The sequence below is a fragment of the Phyllobates terribilis genome, unplaced genomic scaffold (genome assembly GCF_046119375.1).
Source record: "Phyllobates terribilis strain yellow unplaced genomic scaffold, ASM4611937v1 Scaffold_33__1_contigs__length_13283291, whole genome shotgun sequence".
NCBI lineage: Eukaryota > Metazoa > Chordata > Amphibia > Anura > Dendrobatidae > Phyllobates > Phyllobates terribilis.
This window is the reverse complement of record NW_027362793.1, coordinates 5,151,783-5,170,420: the sequence shown is the minus strand read 5'-3', so window position 1 is coordinate 5,170,420 and position 18,638 is coordinate 5,151,783. Positions and strand designations below refer to the sequence as shown.

At 40.6% G+C, this 18,638-nt stretch overlaps 1 protein-coding gene across 1 annotated transcript; it reads left to right on the top strand.

The window, feature by feature from the left end:
• Positions 1 to 8,925: 8,925 nt before the first annotated feature.
• Positions 8,926 to 9,882, top strand: LOC141180575 (olfactory receptor 1f45-like). Its single transcript, XM_073660672.1, has one exon. It carries the CDS (start codon positions 8,926 to 8,928, stop codon positions 9,880 to 9,882), a length of 957 nt encoding a protein of 318 aa, XP_073516773.1.
• Positions 9,883 to 18,638: the final 8,756 nt, after the last annotated feature.

The following is an 18,638-nucleotide window of genomic DNA, read 5'->3' as shown; positions in this document are numbered from 1 at the left end:
TTGGGCTTCCAATCTGGATAAATGGCCGGAGCTAGCCACTTATGCCTTGGAGATCTTGTCATGCCCCGCAGCCAGCGTTCTGTCTGAACGTTTGTTCAGCGTTGCTGGTGGTGTGCTGACAAATAAGCGCACGCGGCTCTCCACTGTTAATGTAGACAGACTCACGTTCATAAAGATGAACAAATCATGGATCCGAAATGACTTTTCTACCCCTGTGTCATCCTGGGGAGAGTAAAAGCTTGATGATTGGTTAAAATCACCCTACCAACCGTTTTAAGCTTTCAAATTACTAATCATGTTTATCTGTATCTTGGCTGGAAAATAATTTGGGCTTTGTAGCAGTGTGCAGCACTGATTCTATTAGGCCATCTAAAATAAGCTCCACCAGATTTAAAATTACTAATCATGTTTATCTGTATCTTGACTGGAAAATAATTTGGGCTTTGTAGCAGTGTGCAGCACTGATCCTATTAGGCCATCAATACTAAGCTCCACCAGATTTAAAATTAATAATAATTTTTAGCTGCATCTAGCCCGGAAAATAATTTTGGGGCTCCGAGATGCGCAAGACACATAAGTGCCTTCTTGCTGCACTACCTGCAACATGACCCTCATATTGTCAGAATTCGAAGTAATCATGACTACTGGGTTGCCACACTCTTAGATCCCCCAAACTTTTCGATCAACCTTTTCATTTTAATAAAGACCAAAAAAATGGTCATTTTTGAAATTATAAGCATTAGCAGGTTATTAGAAACTGAAATCAAACAGTTTTCAACTCAAAACTTTATTCTAGGTGATGTTACATTTTCACATAGGACCCCTTGTTCGAAAGGAGCTTCTGAACTCTCTCGTCCATTGAATTTGTCAGGTTTTGGATGGTTTCTGCTTCAATTGTTTTGCATGAGGACAGAATACCCTCCCAGAGCTGTTGCTTAGATGTGAACTGCCTCCCGCCATCATAGACACTCCTTTTGATGATGCTCCAGAGGTTCTGAATGGGGTAGAGGTCAGGGGAGCATGGGGGTCACACCATGAGTCTGTCCCCTTTTATGCCCATATCAGCCAGAGATGCAGATGTTTTATGTGCAGCATGAGATGGTGCATTATCATGCAAAAAAATGATCTTGCTGTGAAATACACGGTTCTTCTTCTTGAACCATGGCAGGAAGTGCTGTTTAAGAAAATCCACATACATTATGGAGTTCATCTTTAGCACCTTCAGGGATCCTAAAGGGGCCGACAATCTCTCTCCCCATGATTCCAGCCCAAAACATTACTCCACCTCATCCTTGTTGGCGCTGTAGCCGTGTTTGCGTGGGGTGTCCATCAACCAGCCATCCTCCACTCCATCCATCTGGACCATCGAGCGCTGCACGGCACTCATCCGTGAACAAAACAGTTTTGAAATCAGTCTTCATGTAATGTTTGGCCCACTGGAGCCGTTTCTGCTTGTGTGAAGTTTATAGAGGAGGTCGACAGGATGGCGTATGCACAGCTGCAAACCTCTGAAGGACCCTGCATCTTGTTGTTCGGGGGACGTTGGAGGCACCAGCAGCTTCAAAAACTTGTCTGCTGCTATGACAAGGCTTTTTTGCCGCTGCTCTTTTAACCTCACGTAATTGCCTGTAGGAAAGAGTCCTCAATTTGCCCTTATCAGCACGCACACGTGTGTACTGTGAATCAGCTACATACTTCTTGATTGCCAAGACACTTCATCCTGATCATCGCACAATGTTGATTGTAGTCATGCCTTGACCTAAACACTCCACAATTTGTTGCTTCTTAGCAGCCTTCACATCCTTTTTCTTTCCCATTTTGGCAGAAAATGTAGGCTGCTTAATAATGTGAGACAGCCTTCTTAAGTAGTCTTGCCTTTCATTGGACACACCTGCCAAACTAATTAGCACAGGTGTCTGCAATTGCTTACAGTGATATAAAGAGCACTGACACACATCACCATCAATGAGTTTAACTGACAAACAAACAAATTCTTCCCTTATCACTCCTAAACACTTTTTGCATAATAATTTGGAACACAGTGTACATGTGCTTTTCCACAAAACACCAGTGGTTCACGTAGTGAATATAACAGTTCTAACTTGCCAACCTTGGTCTGTATGGAGTTGTTCAATAAAGGGCCCAAAATTAAGATAACATAGATGGGAGAGGTCTCTACGAATAGGAATTCCTAAGTATTTGATACCCTGTGAGGGCCAGGCAAAGGGAAAGTTGGACTGGATGGAATCCTATATGGATTTGGTGAGGGAGACATCGAGGGCCTCAGACTTCGCTGCACTGATTTTAAAATTTGACCATGTATCAAAGTGATCTTTTTCAGCCATAACATCATGGATGGATATATGTGATTGAGTGATATATACTAGGACATCATCAGCAAATAGAGAGCACTTGTACTCGGTGCCTGCCACCTCAATCCACCTAATATTGGGGTTATGGCGAATTGATGAGAGCAGGTGCTCCGTCAATAGGATGTATAAGAGAGGGGACAGAGGACATCCCTGCCTTGTCCCATTGGTGATTGTGAAAGGTGATGAAAATGTTCTGACGCACCCCCTGGGCCTTGGGACACCCGGAGCCGGACCCTTTTTGGTGGATGCTGGTGGTTGTAGTCTTCGTGGCGGCGACCCGGTTCCGTGGCTCAGGGTGGTCAAACAAGTGGCGGAACTATTTATGTGGTTTTGATGTTTAAATGTCCGACTACGCCACCCGTGGATTGCGGTCAGAGTGAACCGCCGCTGCAGGGCAGACCGCTGAGACTGGTGTTGTAAGTGCAGCAGAGCGTGGCATAACTCCCCACGGGAGGAGTATTGCCTCAGGGCAGTGTATGCGGAGGATGGGGGTGATGGTGCAGGGCAGCAGCAGTAACGACACGGAGTCAGTGATGCAGTCCAGGGCCTTTACTCACAGTTCTTATTATCCAGACCACGTCTGCAGGTAACGGCTGCCCACGTCGTACTGTGCTCACCAGGTGAGGGGTTCAGACAACTCCCAGATAACTTTGGAGCGCTTCACAGGACCCCCTTTGTGTGTCCTTTGTCTGGCCTTTCTTACCAATGCTTCTTTCCGGCTGCCTCGGGCCTCCTCTTGGTAAACTTGGCACCAGTTTCCCTGACCCTATGTGGTGCCTTCCTAGCGGGTGTAGCGAGGGGCTGCGCCACATAAATTGTCACAGCCTCCGGTTTCTAGCTGAGGGTCGTTTCCCGCCTCCACTAGTTTCAGGGACCGGTCTCCCCCTTTGGCCTGACCCCTCTACGCAGGTGGATTCGGGCGTGCGGTGGCGACTCGCCCGTCCGCAACCCTGGGATCCCTTCGTTCCTCGTTCCTGGAGCCTTCTCCGCTCCTCTTCCTTCCTTCTCCCTCTTCCAGGCCTGGGCCTGTGTTACTAGGCCCGCCTCCGGAGCAGAGCTCATGCAGAGCCCCTGCTCCCTGTCACTTCTGCTCAGACTTCTCTGCACTGAACTAATATGGTGCCCACCTTTTATACTCCCTTATCAATGCACCCAGGAACTGCTTCCTCCCTGCTCCTGCAATACAGGGTTCCCCTTCCTCAGTGTTCCCTCTCCCCACTCCAGCCAGGGTCAGTGACTGTCGTGCCCATCTCAGGGGCATATTGGTCGCCCTGCCCCACGGCAATGTGGTGTAATGCATGCAGGTGTCGGGGTCCTGATCCACACTCCATCCTTACCTGAGAGTGAGATATCACACCTCTGGGTGAGGTGCAATACCTCTGTAGCAACCGAGCCCTCAGGGTGCTACAGTTCCATTTATCTTCAGCCTAGGTGACGTATTGTGATACAGCCCGTGATTTTGGCTATAAAAGGGTCCCCTAGACCCCTACCCCAAGCTTTTTAAGAGAATCATATATGGCGTGCCAGGAGACTCTATGGAATGCTTTCTCAGCATCCAACGAGAGTATCTAATTACAAATTTTTAACTGCATCTAGCCCAGGAAATACTTTGTGCCTAGTAGCAGTGTCTGCTAGTCAGCGGATTATCCCGGCTGTTAAGCAAGCTACACCACCTGTAGTTTGGACACTTAATTTTTTCAAAGGAAATGCTTCGGGACCACGGGAAACTCAGTGAAGACCATCAGGAGGCACCCCAAGGCATAGGGGCTGGGACTGGCAATAGGATGCCTTGCGGTGGACAGCCGAGCTCGATCCTTATAAAAGCTTTTTAACTGCAGCAGCTTTAGTGGACGCTACTGGAGCTGGAATTACGCGGCTGCTGGCATGAGACTTGCCCTCCAATAGATCCTTGTAAATGGATTTAAAGTGTATTCATTCAAATTAGAGAGACAATTTAAATTTAAAAGCTTAGAGCTGCCTCCACCACAGGGGGGCTCGCTCGACCTACCAGCGGACAGGCACCAGTATTGGGAGAGGGGGGCTGGCCGTCAGGGTTCACCGCGGCTCTGGCACAAACCCGGCGACACGGAGGTGGCACGGGCAGGAGCGGACTGAACGTGTCGGCTTCTCACTTTTTGGATTTTAGAAGGGCATGACATTCCTATATCTGTGTCTTCCCCTCCTTTTACTCCTCCACCTCTTTTCTTTTTGCATGACTATATGTACTTGTCACTTTTCCATGTGTTAGTTGTGTCTTCTGAGCAGTTTGTCAGTTTTTGGACACCTTTGAATGTGTTTTCTATGTGTTTCTATGTGTTTTTGTTTGCCTGCCATTGGTTTTAACGGTGTTCGAAGGTGCTCGACGAACAGTTCGACGAACAGTTCGGCGAACACACGGGTGTTCGACGAACCGAACCGAACTCGAACACTACGGGGGTGGCTCAACACTACCAGGCACATGTCAGCTGATTCTTACAGCTGACATGTGCCCGCAACATCTGCAGATGGAATCGAGATCCACCCGCGGCTGTTAACCAGTTAAATGCCGCTGTCAATCTCTGACAGCGGCATTTACCATTACCGTGCCGGAAGTGCGGCATTGGCCCAGCCAATTGGTGACCCCGTCACATGATAGTGGGTCACACATGGGTGGGCATGACAACCCAGGTTCTGCAGCAGACCCCTGTGGTTGTCCTGTCTCAATTTCTATGAGCGCCACCTAGTGGTAGGCGCTCATTACACATGAGCATTTCTACTGCATACAGTCGATCTGCTCCTTGCCTTTATGCAGTACAAGCAATCAGACAACTGCTGCTTCTAGTCTCATTTGGAGACTATTGAAGCAAGCAGTAAGTGTAAAAAAAAATATTTTTAAAAATATTAAAAAAATAAAAAATATATAAAAGTTTAAATCACCCCCCTTTTGCCCCATTCAAAATAAAATAATCATAAAAAACCCACATACACATATTTGGTATCGCCGCATTCAGAATTGCCCGATCTATCAAATAAAAAAATAATTAATCCGATCGGTAAGCGGTGTAACGAGAAAAAAAGTTCTAAACGCCAGAATTACGTTTTTTGTTGGCCGCAACATTGCAATAAAATGCAATAACAGGCAATCAAAACATCAAATCTACCCCTACATGATATCAATAAAAACACCAGCTTGACACGCAAAAAATAAGCCCTCACCCAGCCCCAGATCCTGAAAAATGAAGGTGCTACGGGTCTTGGAAATGGCGCCATTTTTTTTTTTTTGTAGAAAACTTTGGATTTTTTTTTCACCATTTAAATAAAAAAGAACCTATATATGTTTAGTATCTATGTACTCGTAATGACCTGGAGAATACTAATGGCAGGTCAGTTTTATCAATCAGTGAACGTGGTAAAAAAGAGAACCCAAAAAACTAATATGGAATTGCATTTTTTTGCAATTTCACAGCACTTGTAATTTTTTTCCCATTTTCCAGCACATGATATTGTAAAACCAGTGATGTTGCTCAAAAGTACATCTCGTCCCGCAAAAAATAAGCCCACACATGGCCATATTGAACAAAAAATAAAAAAGTTCTGGCTCTGGGAAGAAGGGGAGCAAAAAATTAAAACGTAAAATCAGAAAAACCCAAGGTCGTTAAGGGGTTAAACCTCCATGGTAGGTTCTGATAAGGCCCAGGATGGGTCTGTGCATGCGCAACACCATGTGCTATATTAGCTGCCAAGCAATATTGGGCAGCCTGCTCTGTCGAACCTGAGGCCATTTCACTCTACTGTGTCTGATCAAATCTTCTGCCGCATGTAAAAAGGCAGCAGCCATTTTTTTGGACATCACACACATCAAATTGTTCAAATTCACCGGAACGTGTGAGGTTCCAGCCAATGATTTTATAATAGGTCAAATTGGGAAGTTGGGGTGACCTAAATAGGGGAGGCCTCCAGGGAATTTACCTATAATGTCCTTGCTATAATTTAGCCCTAAATAGTAATAAATTAATAATTCCACAAATATGTAAAACTAAGTTTTCAGAAGAAATAAATTAAGAAATCATTGCATCAGGACTTATGAATCACAAATTGGTGATTAATTCATAACCATCTTTTTTCCTCATGGGTAATTACATATCTAAGATGATCGGGCCATAATTGCCCCAAGACAGTATAAATCTTCTAAACATCTCCGTCTCGCTTCACTAAAGGATTTTACATACTGACAATCCCCATGTTACTATACCGGTAAGTTGACCAGATATTGACATTTTAATTTTAAATTATGTTTCATAAATTTTTATACTACACCGGTCAACATGTAAATTCCTGACAGAAGAAAATCTGCTAAGAATGATTTATATTAAACTGAGGGATTAGTAAATTTGAAAACAGAATATTGTAACAACAGTATGTTGTGGGCCTTTCCTTTATTGGTTTGTGGAATCATTTTTGTAATTTATTTGTATTTTTTACAAATATATTTTAACATTCAGACATAAATACACCACATCCTCATATGTCAACAGTAGCGTCTCGATCAATTTTGAAAATTTAATTGAATTAAATGTACACTTAAAAGAAATACCTAAACTTATTCAAGTGATGAATAATGATGTTTTGTATATTTATATTGTTAAATATTTCCATAACTAATGGAACTTTTAATTCTATTTTATTGCTTTCTGCCTGTGCAGAAATGATGAGCTGAAAGCTTCCCAAGTGAATAGAAAAATGAGCATCACGCTCAAATTCAACCCTTTAAGCTCTACTAAATTGTAGAAATAACAGATTTAATTTACAATTTTTAAGTAAATTTGGTATTTCATTTTGTTATTCAGTGTGAAAAAAATAAATTATATATTTTACTAAAAAGAGTCAAAACTATGAATTTGTGCTTCAGTTATTTATTTTTATAATATATTGCATTTATTCTTTTAGCTATAGGACAAATACATCTTTGTAAAGTGCTAGCCAAGAGATTGAAAAATATTAAGAGTTCAGTCCTCAGTGGTTGATACCTTTTAATTGTTAAAGAAAACATGGTAAAGAGCAGCAGGTTTTCGAGATTAGTCAGGTCTCTTCATCAGGCACAGTAGCTATGCCTGATGAATGGACCTGAATAGTCTCGAAAGCTTGCTACTTGTTACCATTTTTTCATTTAGCCATTAAAATGTAACAACCACTGAGGACTCTCAGTTCTTAATATTTTTCTTTTAGCTGTGATACAAATGTGTCGTAAGAGTTCTACATGACTACAAAATTGATTATTTATACTTGGGATAGCCATCATTATTAGATATGTAGGGGGCTGGGTACTCCTTAGTAAGCAATAGTGATTTTTCCCATAAAAATGTAGCAAAAAATACCAAGAAAACGTCACATTTAAATGTTTTGTCTGAAGATACTCCTATGATGAAATCAAACTTGAAGGTTTTGATGTAGTTTTTTCAGCCTAAGCTGAAGAAGTTGATCCTAAAAGATCCACTGAAATAACTACATGAATATTCATGACCTGTGATTCCAGCTTTAGAATGTGGGATTCCAAAAGGTGAAATTTTACTGTGGGTTCGAGGTCCCAAAACGTTCTCAGTTTTCAAATGGTTAAAAGAGACAAGTGACCACATCTTACTATTAACTAATGTGTTGAAAAAATTTAAAAAATTATTTAATTTCCCTTTGAAAAAATGATGTTAAACATTTTATAAATTTCAGTAACTATTAATAACACAATAATTTTCTCTTGAAATTGAATAATCCATAATTTAAAAACTAAAAGTGTCAAATATTTAATTTACAAATTTTATTAGTCTATGCACAGATCTGCACTATAATATCTCTCCAACATCAGATGCCACTTGCACAAGATGTATCCCATTGACTTTCAATAGGGACCACTAAAGCCTTCATTGCAGAATCGATCGGCCAAAATACCATTTTATTAAAAAATAAATTCATTTTTATTTCCTGGACAAGTAATAAGAATTATACTTGATATTTTTTTTTATTCATTGATTTATTTATGTGCTGTAGTTATTTATTTTGAGTTATGGTAACTTTATAAACATTTGGACTTTTTTTAATTATTCTAAATTCTAATTTATAATTAGTAAGTGTTCTATTGGTTTTAGTGGTTCCTGAGTAATTTAATTTTATTTTTTTTCTACAAAGACCATTTATCTAAAGCGCATAGGATCTAATTTAAAAGAGAAATCTAAAAACATAAATATATTTTCAGCAAAACATACAGTGAAACGAATACACCAGTCTTGTTATACATAGAACAGAAAACACATACAATATAGTTAGAAGCCCAATATAAATGAGCCCTGAAATGGGAGATAAGTTAATAAACTTTCAAGCAAAGAAGATGACGACTTTCTTGCCTGAAATAAGTACTGGATTACCAGAGATAACCACCAGTTGATTACCTAAATTAGGTAATACTTTCTTACTTTTTTCTTTCCTTTTCTTTTTTTTCTTTCTAATTTTTTGATGTTTGATATATTATGTGTGCAATTTCTAATATTAATTTGTGTTTTTTTTCTTTCTAAGAAAAAAAATACTAATGAAAAATGAAACTTATTTTAAATATTTTTACATTTTGCCTTTTTCTGGAGATACAAAGAGTAATTTGCTCATTTTCATCATATTTTTCTTGATATATTTGGTCGGAGTACTTGTCAATTCTTCCATTATCACAGTCATATGTCTGGAAGTTCAATTACATAAACCAATGTATCTCTTTATTAGTAATTTATCCATTGTAGACATATTTTATACATCAGTCACAGTTCCTAAATTATTGCACATATTGTTGTCCGGGAATCATATTATTTCCTTCTCAAAATGTTACGCTCAATTGTACTTTTTCACAGTTGTGGCGAATGCAGAGAGTATTCTCCTTTTCATTATGGCTTATGACCGATATGTTGCTATCTGCCTCCCGTTACATTATCATCGGATCTTGAGTCAGAGAAATTGCATCCTGATAACTATTGGCATTTGGGCAGCCGCTTTCCTAAACTCTATCATTCTTGTCAGCTCAGTATTTTTCATGTCCTCCTGTCACTCCAACGTCATTCACCAGTTCTTCTGTCATCCTAAAGCACTAACAAAGACCAACTGTACGGGCACGATAATGTTGTTTGTAATAGTAAGCATAGAAATGTTGATCTTGGCGGTTTTTCCCTTTGTGTGCACTGTTGTTTCTTATGTTAACATTTTCTCCGTCATCTTCAAAATGAAATCAAAGGAAAGCCAAAAAAAAGCCTTCTCCACCTGCTCATCCCATGTCACCATCATGACTATTTACTATGGAACAGGCTTACTTGGGTATGCGATACCATCCAATTCTGACGTTCTGGAGTTAGTCGGTAATACAGTATTTACAGCTGTCATCCCCATGTTAAACCCGATCATATACAGTCTACAGAATTCCAATGTACAATCTGCATTGATGGGGTTAGTTTGGGGAATTGGTTTTCTTAAAAACAGAGAGAAAATTAAACAAAAAGTAAGTTAGAAAGCTGTAGAACATTTCTTTATATACATCTTACATTTTCTGTAGATATATTGTTGATACCACTTTCTTTCTTTTCAGCCTCTTGACTTTTTTCTGTTACCATAATGGAACTATTGGTTGCGACAAACACAAAAATCAAAGTACACGGAGGATAAACAATTCAATATACCTAGAAAGTGCAAAATTACACTCATTACAAATAGTCTCTTAAACAACAGGTACACAATAATGATATAACTCAAAATATAATTTAATCCAGATTCAGTAACCACTCATGACCAGAGTCAGGTTCAGGGGTCTCTAAAGATAGATGTCTCTATTTAAACCACCACGGATCGGTTTCAGCTCCTCCACAATACACAGCATCCAAGGAAATAATTTCTATAGGCTAAACAGGCATTAACTCATAGTGTAAAACAGTAAGGATTGACTAATTATCAATTTTACTTCCATAAAAAAATAAAACAGCGCTTTAAGATTATTTAAAAATCTGTAAAACAGCACACCTCATGTAACGTGTCTGACCCAGGATTTAGACCTTTCGACTTTTGCTGGTGATATATGAGGCATGCTGTTTATCATATTTTAAAGGATCTTAACCCCTTCATGACCGGAGCATTTTCCGTTTTTTTTTTTGTTTTGTTTTTTGCTCCCCTTGTTGTGGGACTAGTTGTATTTTTGAACGACCTCACTGGTTTTACCATATCGTCTACTGGAAAACGGCAAAAAAAATCCAAGTGCGGTGAAATTGCAAAAAAAAGTGCAGTTCCACAGTTGACTTTTGGTTTTGTTTTTTTACCACATTCACTGAATGTTAAAATTGACCTGCCATTATTATTCTCCAGGTCGTTACGAGATCGTAGACAGCAAACGTGTATAGGTTATTTCTTATTTAAGTGGTGCAAAAAAAATCCAAGTTTTCTACAAAAAAAAAAAAATGGCGCCATTTTTCGAGACCTGTAGCATCTTGATTTTTCAGGATCTGGAGCCGGGTGAGGGCTTGTCTTTTGCGAGTCAAGCTGACATTTTTATAGATATCATTTTGGGTTACATCCCATGTTTTTATTGCCCATTATTGCATTTTATTGCATTGTTGCGGCGACCAAAAAATCGTATTTCTGGCATTTTTAATTTTTTTCACATTACGCTGTTTACCTATTGGATTACTTATCATTTTATTTTGATAGATTGTGCGATTCTGAAAGCAGTGATACCAAATATGTGTATGTGGTTTTTTTTTATTGTTTTATTTTGAATGGTGCGAAAGGGGGGTGATTTAAACTTTTATATTTTTTAAATTTTTTTAATATTTTTAAAAACATTTTTTTTTACTTTTTGCTTGCTTCAATAGTCTCAATGGGAGACTAGAAGCAGCAATTGCCTGATCAGCTCTGCTACATACAGGCGATGAGCAGATTCCCTTTATGTAGCAGATTTGTTTACTTGCTATGAGCGGCGACCACTGGGCAGCGCTCATATCAATCTGGCAATGACAACCACAGGGGTCTCCTGCAGACCCCGTGTTGTCATGCCAACCCATCGGTGACCCGTGATGATGTGATGGGGTCACCGATGGGCGGGGTAAGTGAAGCTCTTCGGGTGTGGCGATGTTAAATGCCGCTGTCAGAGATTGACAGCGGCATTTAACTAATTAAAAGCCGAAGGTGGATCACAATTCCACCCGCGGATGTTGCGGGCACATGTCAGCTGTATAGATCAGCTGTCATGTGCCCAGTTTAGTGCGGGCTCAGCGCCAGAGCCTGCACTGAACAGGGGGTGATGACGTGGTGCGTACTATTATGTACCACATCATAAAAGGGTTAATGCGCTGTTTTATCTATTTATGTGATCAGTATACATCTTTATTGTGGTTATCCTAAGGAAGTGGTCAATTCGTTCTAAAAACGCATTGGTAATAAGCAAAGATCTATGTCTATTCAACTCAATCCTGTGAATTCATCACCAGCAGTGCAGTACTTCCACATTTCTCCTTTTTGCTATTAATGGTGGACTATTATATGCAATGTATTGTGGAGGAACTGATGCCAAGAGTGTGCAAAGCAGTCATCAAAGCAAAAGGTGGCTACTTTGAAGAACCTAGAATATAAGACATATTTTCAGTTGTTTCACACTTTTTTGCTAAGTATATAATTCCACATGTGTTAATTTATTGTTTTGATGCCTTCAGTGTGAATGTACAATTTTCATAGTCATGAAAATACAGAAAAATCTTTAAATGAGAAGGTGTGTCTAAACTTTTGGTCTGTACTGTAAGTCTATATATATATATATATATATATATATATATATATATATATATATATTTTTTTTTTTTTCTCAATCCAACAAGTCCCCAATGGAGCAGGCCAGATGTGCTGTTAAAAGTCTCCAAAATGCCCTCCAAAATGGCCTCAGTAATTAGCACTGACAGCAAATGGGGCAGCACTGACACCATTAATGAGGGGTACATTCGGAGTCCATTACAAGACCACATAAATATGGACACCCCTTTCTTTATTTCATCCTCTTCTCTAGTTGTTTTACCATAATATACAATGGTAAAAAAATATCAATGTAAGTTTAAAAAAAAAAGTATTTTTCAGGTAACAAGTCTACGATGGAGCAAGTCAGATGTGGGGTTAAAAGTCTGCAAAATACCCTCCCGTGAAGAGTAAGAAAAGTCTCACTGCTTTCCATTGGGTTAATTAGGATTGAACCACTTTCCTGTTACATAGTCACCTTACCACATCCCTGATCCATTTGTCCCCAATGTCTGGTATCGTCACTCTGCCCCAGTAAGTGGCATTGACAGTGGAGGTGGCGGCACTGACACCTTCACTTTGTGGTGCATTCGACGGCCATTGAAGATTCTAGCCATCTTATTTATAATCCCCAATGACATTTTCCCTTTCCAGTAATAGCATGTAATTGTCACACAAGGTGTGCGATAGACTAAGTGCAACATGAAGGGAAGAGGGGGAGGAAGCCCAAACACTAGGTAAAGGGGGAGTGGAGACCCCTAAGCAGATCTAATAACACCCTGCCTACCCTACCATCCCTATATTGGTTCCACACCAATCGCCGAGCAGGACCCTAAACCCTGTATATCCCTATAGCTTGGTCCTTGATAGGGAGGAGGAGGGGTGAGCACTGGTCAGGCACCACTGCAAACTAAAGAAAACAAGGTAGAAAAACAAAGGGGATTAACTTAGCTTGAGCAGACACCAGAGGAGTAACACCAACTGTCCTCCAAGGGCACCAGAGAAGAAGCCAGCCAACAGCTAGTGCTCCAAGCGTGCACAAAAGAACATAGAAGTATCACCGGCGATTGCCTGAACAAAACTGAGGGTTTTTAACTCCCATGCAAGGGTGTGTCAATCAGCAGCAGGAGGGAGGTCGCTGATGGGTATTAAAGGAAGAAGGATTAAGAAGGTGTCTGCAATGCCAAGAGCTAGATCCAGAGTAACTGTCTATTACACCTGACACATCCGTGACAGTAATGTTGCTCCGGGGGCAAATATTCCTGATTCTTAACTTGGACATGATATTGGACTATGTAAACTTTTTGCTGCCTACTAATTTTCTCTTTTGATTTTTCCCTCTGGTTTTAACTAGAATTGTTCATCATTTCACTGCTCAAGCCACTGGCCAGCAATTACTCAGCAGACACAGCCAATGAAATTTTGCAGCTAAATCCATATTCTTGTACATGTGTGAAAGGGTGAACACCAAAGCATTAGTTGGGATCTTTTATGTGTTATGGATAGTAGTTAGACTTTCTGTAGAAGCCCTATTAAAATGTCCCCTTTTTCACAATGAAAACACAACCAAGTTCAACTTAACTGAATATGTGCTTGGTGTAGTGGGTAGAAACATCTGTAGAGTAACTACTTCTATCTAAAGATATGGGAACCTTTAGATCACTGCAAACAATAGTAAGAAAAAGCTTTTCATTTGGAAGTTTGAATCTTTTTTTAACTTTTATTAATAGTTTCTGTTTCATTTCTAAAATGTGGCTATAGATGTCATAAATATCCTGAATACTTTATCTGTATTTTAGTAAATGTGTTGGGGATAAGACTGCACTGCTCTTCCATTCTTAACATGCAGATGATGCTGGAAAGTGTGACCAGACCTGTCTGTCATCCTTCTCAAACTGAAAAACAGCTTTCTTTTGTCAAGTGATTTGGACAATGATTGTCTTTGAATGTAAAGTTTGCCACTGAAGCCCCATGAATTTAGCCCTCACTGTGCCCTCTGAATTTTTACATAGCTATCATTTTACCCCAGTAATGAATGTTTTACCACCACTATGTCCCTTGAAAACTTATTATTCAGTCACTGTGCCCGCCGAACAAAGTTCTTCTAACCATTGTCCCTCCTAAATACATATGTAGCCACAGCTTTGATCCTGAAGATAAATTCAGTCACAATTGTATCTGTTGAATATATTTGTACACTCTTATGCCCACAGATAGAGATGATCAAATCTTTTGAAATTTTCATTTATTCCAATTTAGAAACCAAACATGCCACAACAATACTGGTCACTTTTGCTTCATCTTCCTTTCCATGTGTGTACCTACCTAGCACAGTGGCTTTTTAATGTTTCATATTTTTTGTCAAGGTATGTCAAGGTGAATGTAAACCCAAAAATATGTATAAATAAAAATACTAAGAATGGCTAATGTTTTGCATAACTGTTTTACTAATGTAATTTAACAAGCCGTGCACAACACAACAATATTGCTGGTTTTTACGACATCTTCCTTTCCGTGCATGTACCAACCTAGCATCATAGCTTTTCAGTGTTACATATTTTTGTCAAGTAGAGGGTAAGCATTTAAGTCAGAAAATATGTATCTAAAAATATTACATTTTTGCACACCTGTTTTACTAATCCAGTTTAGCTACCTGCTACAGCTATGTTGCTGGATTTTGCCTTGTCGTCCTTTCCATGGGTGTACCTACCTAGCAATGTAGCTTTTTAGCAGAGATGAGCAAATCTATTAAAGTGCAACTGAATTCTCCTTGAGTCGTACAAAAAGGGCAGCATACATTGGTAATGGACTACATCACGAAACAGGCAAACTGGATCATGGGTTATTATTATTATTTATTTATATAGCGCCATTGATTCCATGGTACTGTACATAAGAAGGGGTTACATACCAAATACAGATATAACTTTCAGTACACAAACTAACAATGATAGACTGGTACAGAGGGAAGAGGACCCTGCCCTTGAGGGCTTACATTCTACAGGAATGGGGAAGGAGACAGTAGGTTGAGTGGTTGCACTAGATCTGGTGTTGTTGAGGTGGCAGCAAGCAAGGTCATGACTGGCTGTAAGCTTGTTTGAAGAGATGAGTTTTCAGGTTTCATCTGAAGTATCCAAGTGTGTCTGATAATCGGACGTGTTGAGGCACAGAATTCCATAGGATGAGCGATATTCGAGAGAAATCTTGGAGGCGATTGGGCGAGGAAGGAATAAGTGTGGAGGAGAGAAGGAGGTCTTGGGAGGACCAGAGATTACATAAGATAATGTATTGGGAGATTATTTCAGCGATGTGCAGAGGAGAGAGGCTATGGATGGCTTAGTAGTTTAAACTGGATACGCTGGCCAATTGGGAGGCAGTGAAGGGATTTGTAAAGGCGGGTATCACAGGAGTAGCGAGGCGAGAAATGTACTGGAGGAGTGCGAAAGTGTTATCAGGTAGGCCACAGAGGAGGATGTTGCAGTAGTCGAGGCGGAAGGTGATGATGGCATGCACAAGCAGTTTAGTAGATTGAGGGTTGAGGAAAGGAAAGATTCTGGAAATATTTTTGAGCTGGAGGCAACAGGAGGTGGCAAGAGCTTGGATGTGGGGTTTGAAGGACAGGGAAGAGTCAAGGGTTACTCTGAGGCTGCGGATTGCCGGTACACGGGAAATTGTGATTTCATTTATTGTGATAGAAAGATCAGGTGGGGAAGATAAGCGAGATGGGGGAAAGATGATGAGTTCAGTTTTGTCCACATTTAGATTAAGGAAGTGGGAGGAGAAGAAGGAGGATATGGCTTCTAGACATGCTGGGATTCTGGACAGCAGAGAGGTGATATCTGGGCCAGAGGGGTAGATCTGGGTGTCATCAGCATACAGACTACTACTACTAGAAGCCATGGGATTTTATGAGCTGTCCCAGGCCAAGGGAATAGATTGAGAAGAGTAGGGGTCCTAGGACAGAGCCTTGAGGGACTCCAATAGAGAGGGGGTGGGATGAGGAGGTAGTGTGGGAGTGAGAGACGCTAAATGTGCGATTAGAAATGTATGAGGAGATCCAAGATGTGGCAAGGTCTTTGACGCCGGAGGAAGCAAGGATCTGTAGTAGGAGGCAGTCGTCAATTGTATCAAAAGCAGAGGACAAGTCAAGAAGAAGGAGTACAGCGAATTGTCTGTTAGTTTTGGCTGTAGGTAAGTCACTGGTGATTTTGGTAAGGGCAGTTTCGGTGGAATGGTGGGGGCAGAAACCAGATTGTCGGTTGTTGAAGAGAGAGATAGATGAGAAGTGGGAGGAAAGTTCAGCGTGAACGTGTTGCTCAAGTAGTTTGGAGGCAAATGGGAGCAGCAAAATGGGGCGGAAGCTGGACAAGGCAGTTGGGTCGAGGGATGGCTTTTTGAGGATGGGCGTGCTTGTGGCATGTTTGAAGGCAGCGGGGAAGGACCAGAACTTAGTGATAGGTTGAATAGATGGGTTAGGAATGGGATGAGTGTGTGGGTGAGGTTGGGGAGGAGGTGGGATGGGAAGGGGTCAAGTGCACAAGTGGTGAGGTGTGATTTGGAGAGGAGACGATTAAGGTCTCTTTCCGTGATTTTGGGAAGGGAGGTTGTGGTGGAGGGCAATGGTGTGGAAAACAAATGGGTTGTGCTAGCCAGACAGTGAAGACTTGCCGTGTTTGGTCAATCTTGTTTAGAGATGAGCGTTGTTCGACTCGAACTGTTCGCCAATCTCAAATTCGAGCTGTTTTGGGCGGTGTTCGAGCCGTTCGGCGAACACGAACGATTTGAGAAAAATTCGGCTGTTCGAGGTTATGTTTGATAACTGTTCGTGCACCAAAATCATAAGTGGATTTTTTCTCAGTAATGATGAAAATTAATGTTAATACGCAGTTTGAGTGTACAGCGGGGTGGGGGGAGGGGCGGGGGATGGATCTCTGCAGGAATAATGAAGATCTCCATTTTTTTTTTCTCTTTCCCGCATTTACAGTGGGGAGGTGCAATCTGTCAGCCTATCAGCAGCGCACACACGGAGCGAAGTGATTTTTTTCACACAAACAAGGGCATGTGTCTTTGGCAGTGTATGTCACATGTCCTTGCCCTATAAGACCAAGCCATTTTCCCCGTCGCCACCATTTTCTCACTGCTGCAGCTGCGTGTTAGACGGCACCGCTGTTGCTGTGTGCGCTATACCTTGTTAATTTCAAGCCAATTTTCGCACAAATCTACAGATAGCTTGGGAGTAGGGAATAGTTGTGATTGCAGTCCTTCTAAGGACTAGGTTACAGCATTTCCTATGACTTTTATCAGGCAGGTCTGTGCTATTAAATAGATAGATTGTGGGAGTAAAGACTAATTGTAATTGCAGTTGTTTTCAGGACTAGGTTACATCAGTTCCTATCAGTTTTTGCCAGGCAGGTCTGTGCCAGTGCTGTGCAAGTTTTTTTCACAGCATTTGGCTGAATCTAGCAAAGCTAATCCTTTTTGGCCTATTGCAGAGTGTGTTAGTCAGTGGAGTAGCCTAACTGTGTTGCAAGATATAACACCTGTGTATGGAATACCAATTTTTTTACTGCACCTAGTGAAGTAAAATCTTTTGGGCATAGCATCATTCTATTAGTCCATCTATACTGACCTCCATCAGGTTGCAAATTGAATATAATTTTTTTCTGCATCTAGCTCTGAAAAAATATTTGGGCTTCTAGCAGTGTGTGGGACTTGTTCTATTAGTCCATCTATACTGACCTCCATCACGCTGCAAATTCAAAATAATTTTTTGTCTGCATCTAGCTCTGAAAAAATATTTGGCCTTCTAGCAGTGTGTGGGACTTTCTCTATTAGTCCATCTATACTGACCTCCATCAGGTTGCAAATTAAAAATAATTTTTATCTGCATCTACCTCTGAAAAAATATTTGGGCTTCTAGCTGTGTGTGGGACTTCTTCTATTAGTCCATCTATACTGACCTCCATCAGGTTGCAAACTGAATATAATTTTTTTCTGCATCTAGCTCTGAAAAAATATTTGGCCTTCTAGCAGTGTGTGGGACTTTCTCTATTAGTCCATCTATACTGACCACCATCAGGTTGCAAATTAAAAATAATTTTTATCTGCATCTAGCTCTGAAAAAATATTTGGCCTTCTAGCAGTGTGTGGGATTTTCTCTATTAGTCCATCTATACTGACCTCCATCAGGTTGCAAATTAAAAATAATTTTTTGTCTGCATCTAGCTCTGAAAAAATATTTGGCCTTCTAGCAGTGTGTGGGATTTTCTCTATTAGTCCATCTATACTGACCTCCATCAGGTTGCAAATTCAAAATAATTTTTTGTCTGCATCTAGCTCTGAAAAAATATTTGGCCTTCTAGCAGTGTGTGGGACTTTCTCTATTAGTCCATCTATACTGACCTCCATCAGGCTGCAAATTAAAAGTAATTTTTATCTGCATCTACCTCTGAAAAAATATTTGGCCTTCTAGCTGTGTGTGGGACTTGTTCTATT

What these genes read in the sequence shown, in the direction of transcription:
- LOC141180575 (XM_073660672.1), top strand. Translation starts at nt 8,926, where the DNA reads ATGAAAAATGAAACTTATTTTAAATATTTTTACATTTTGCCTTTTTCT.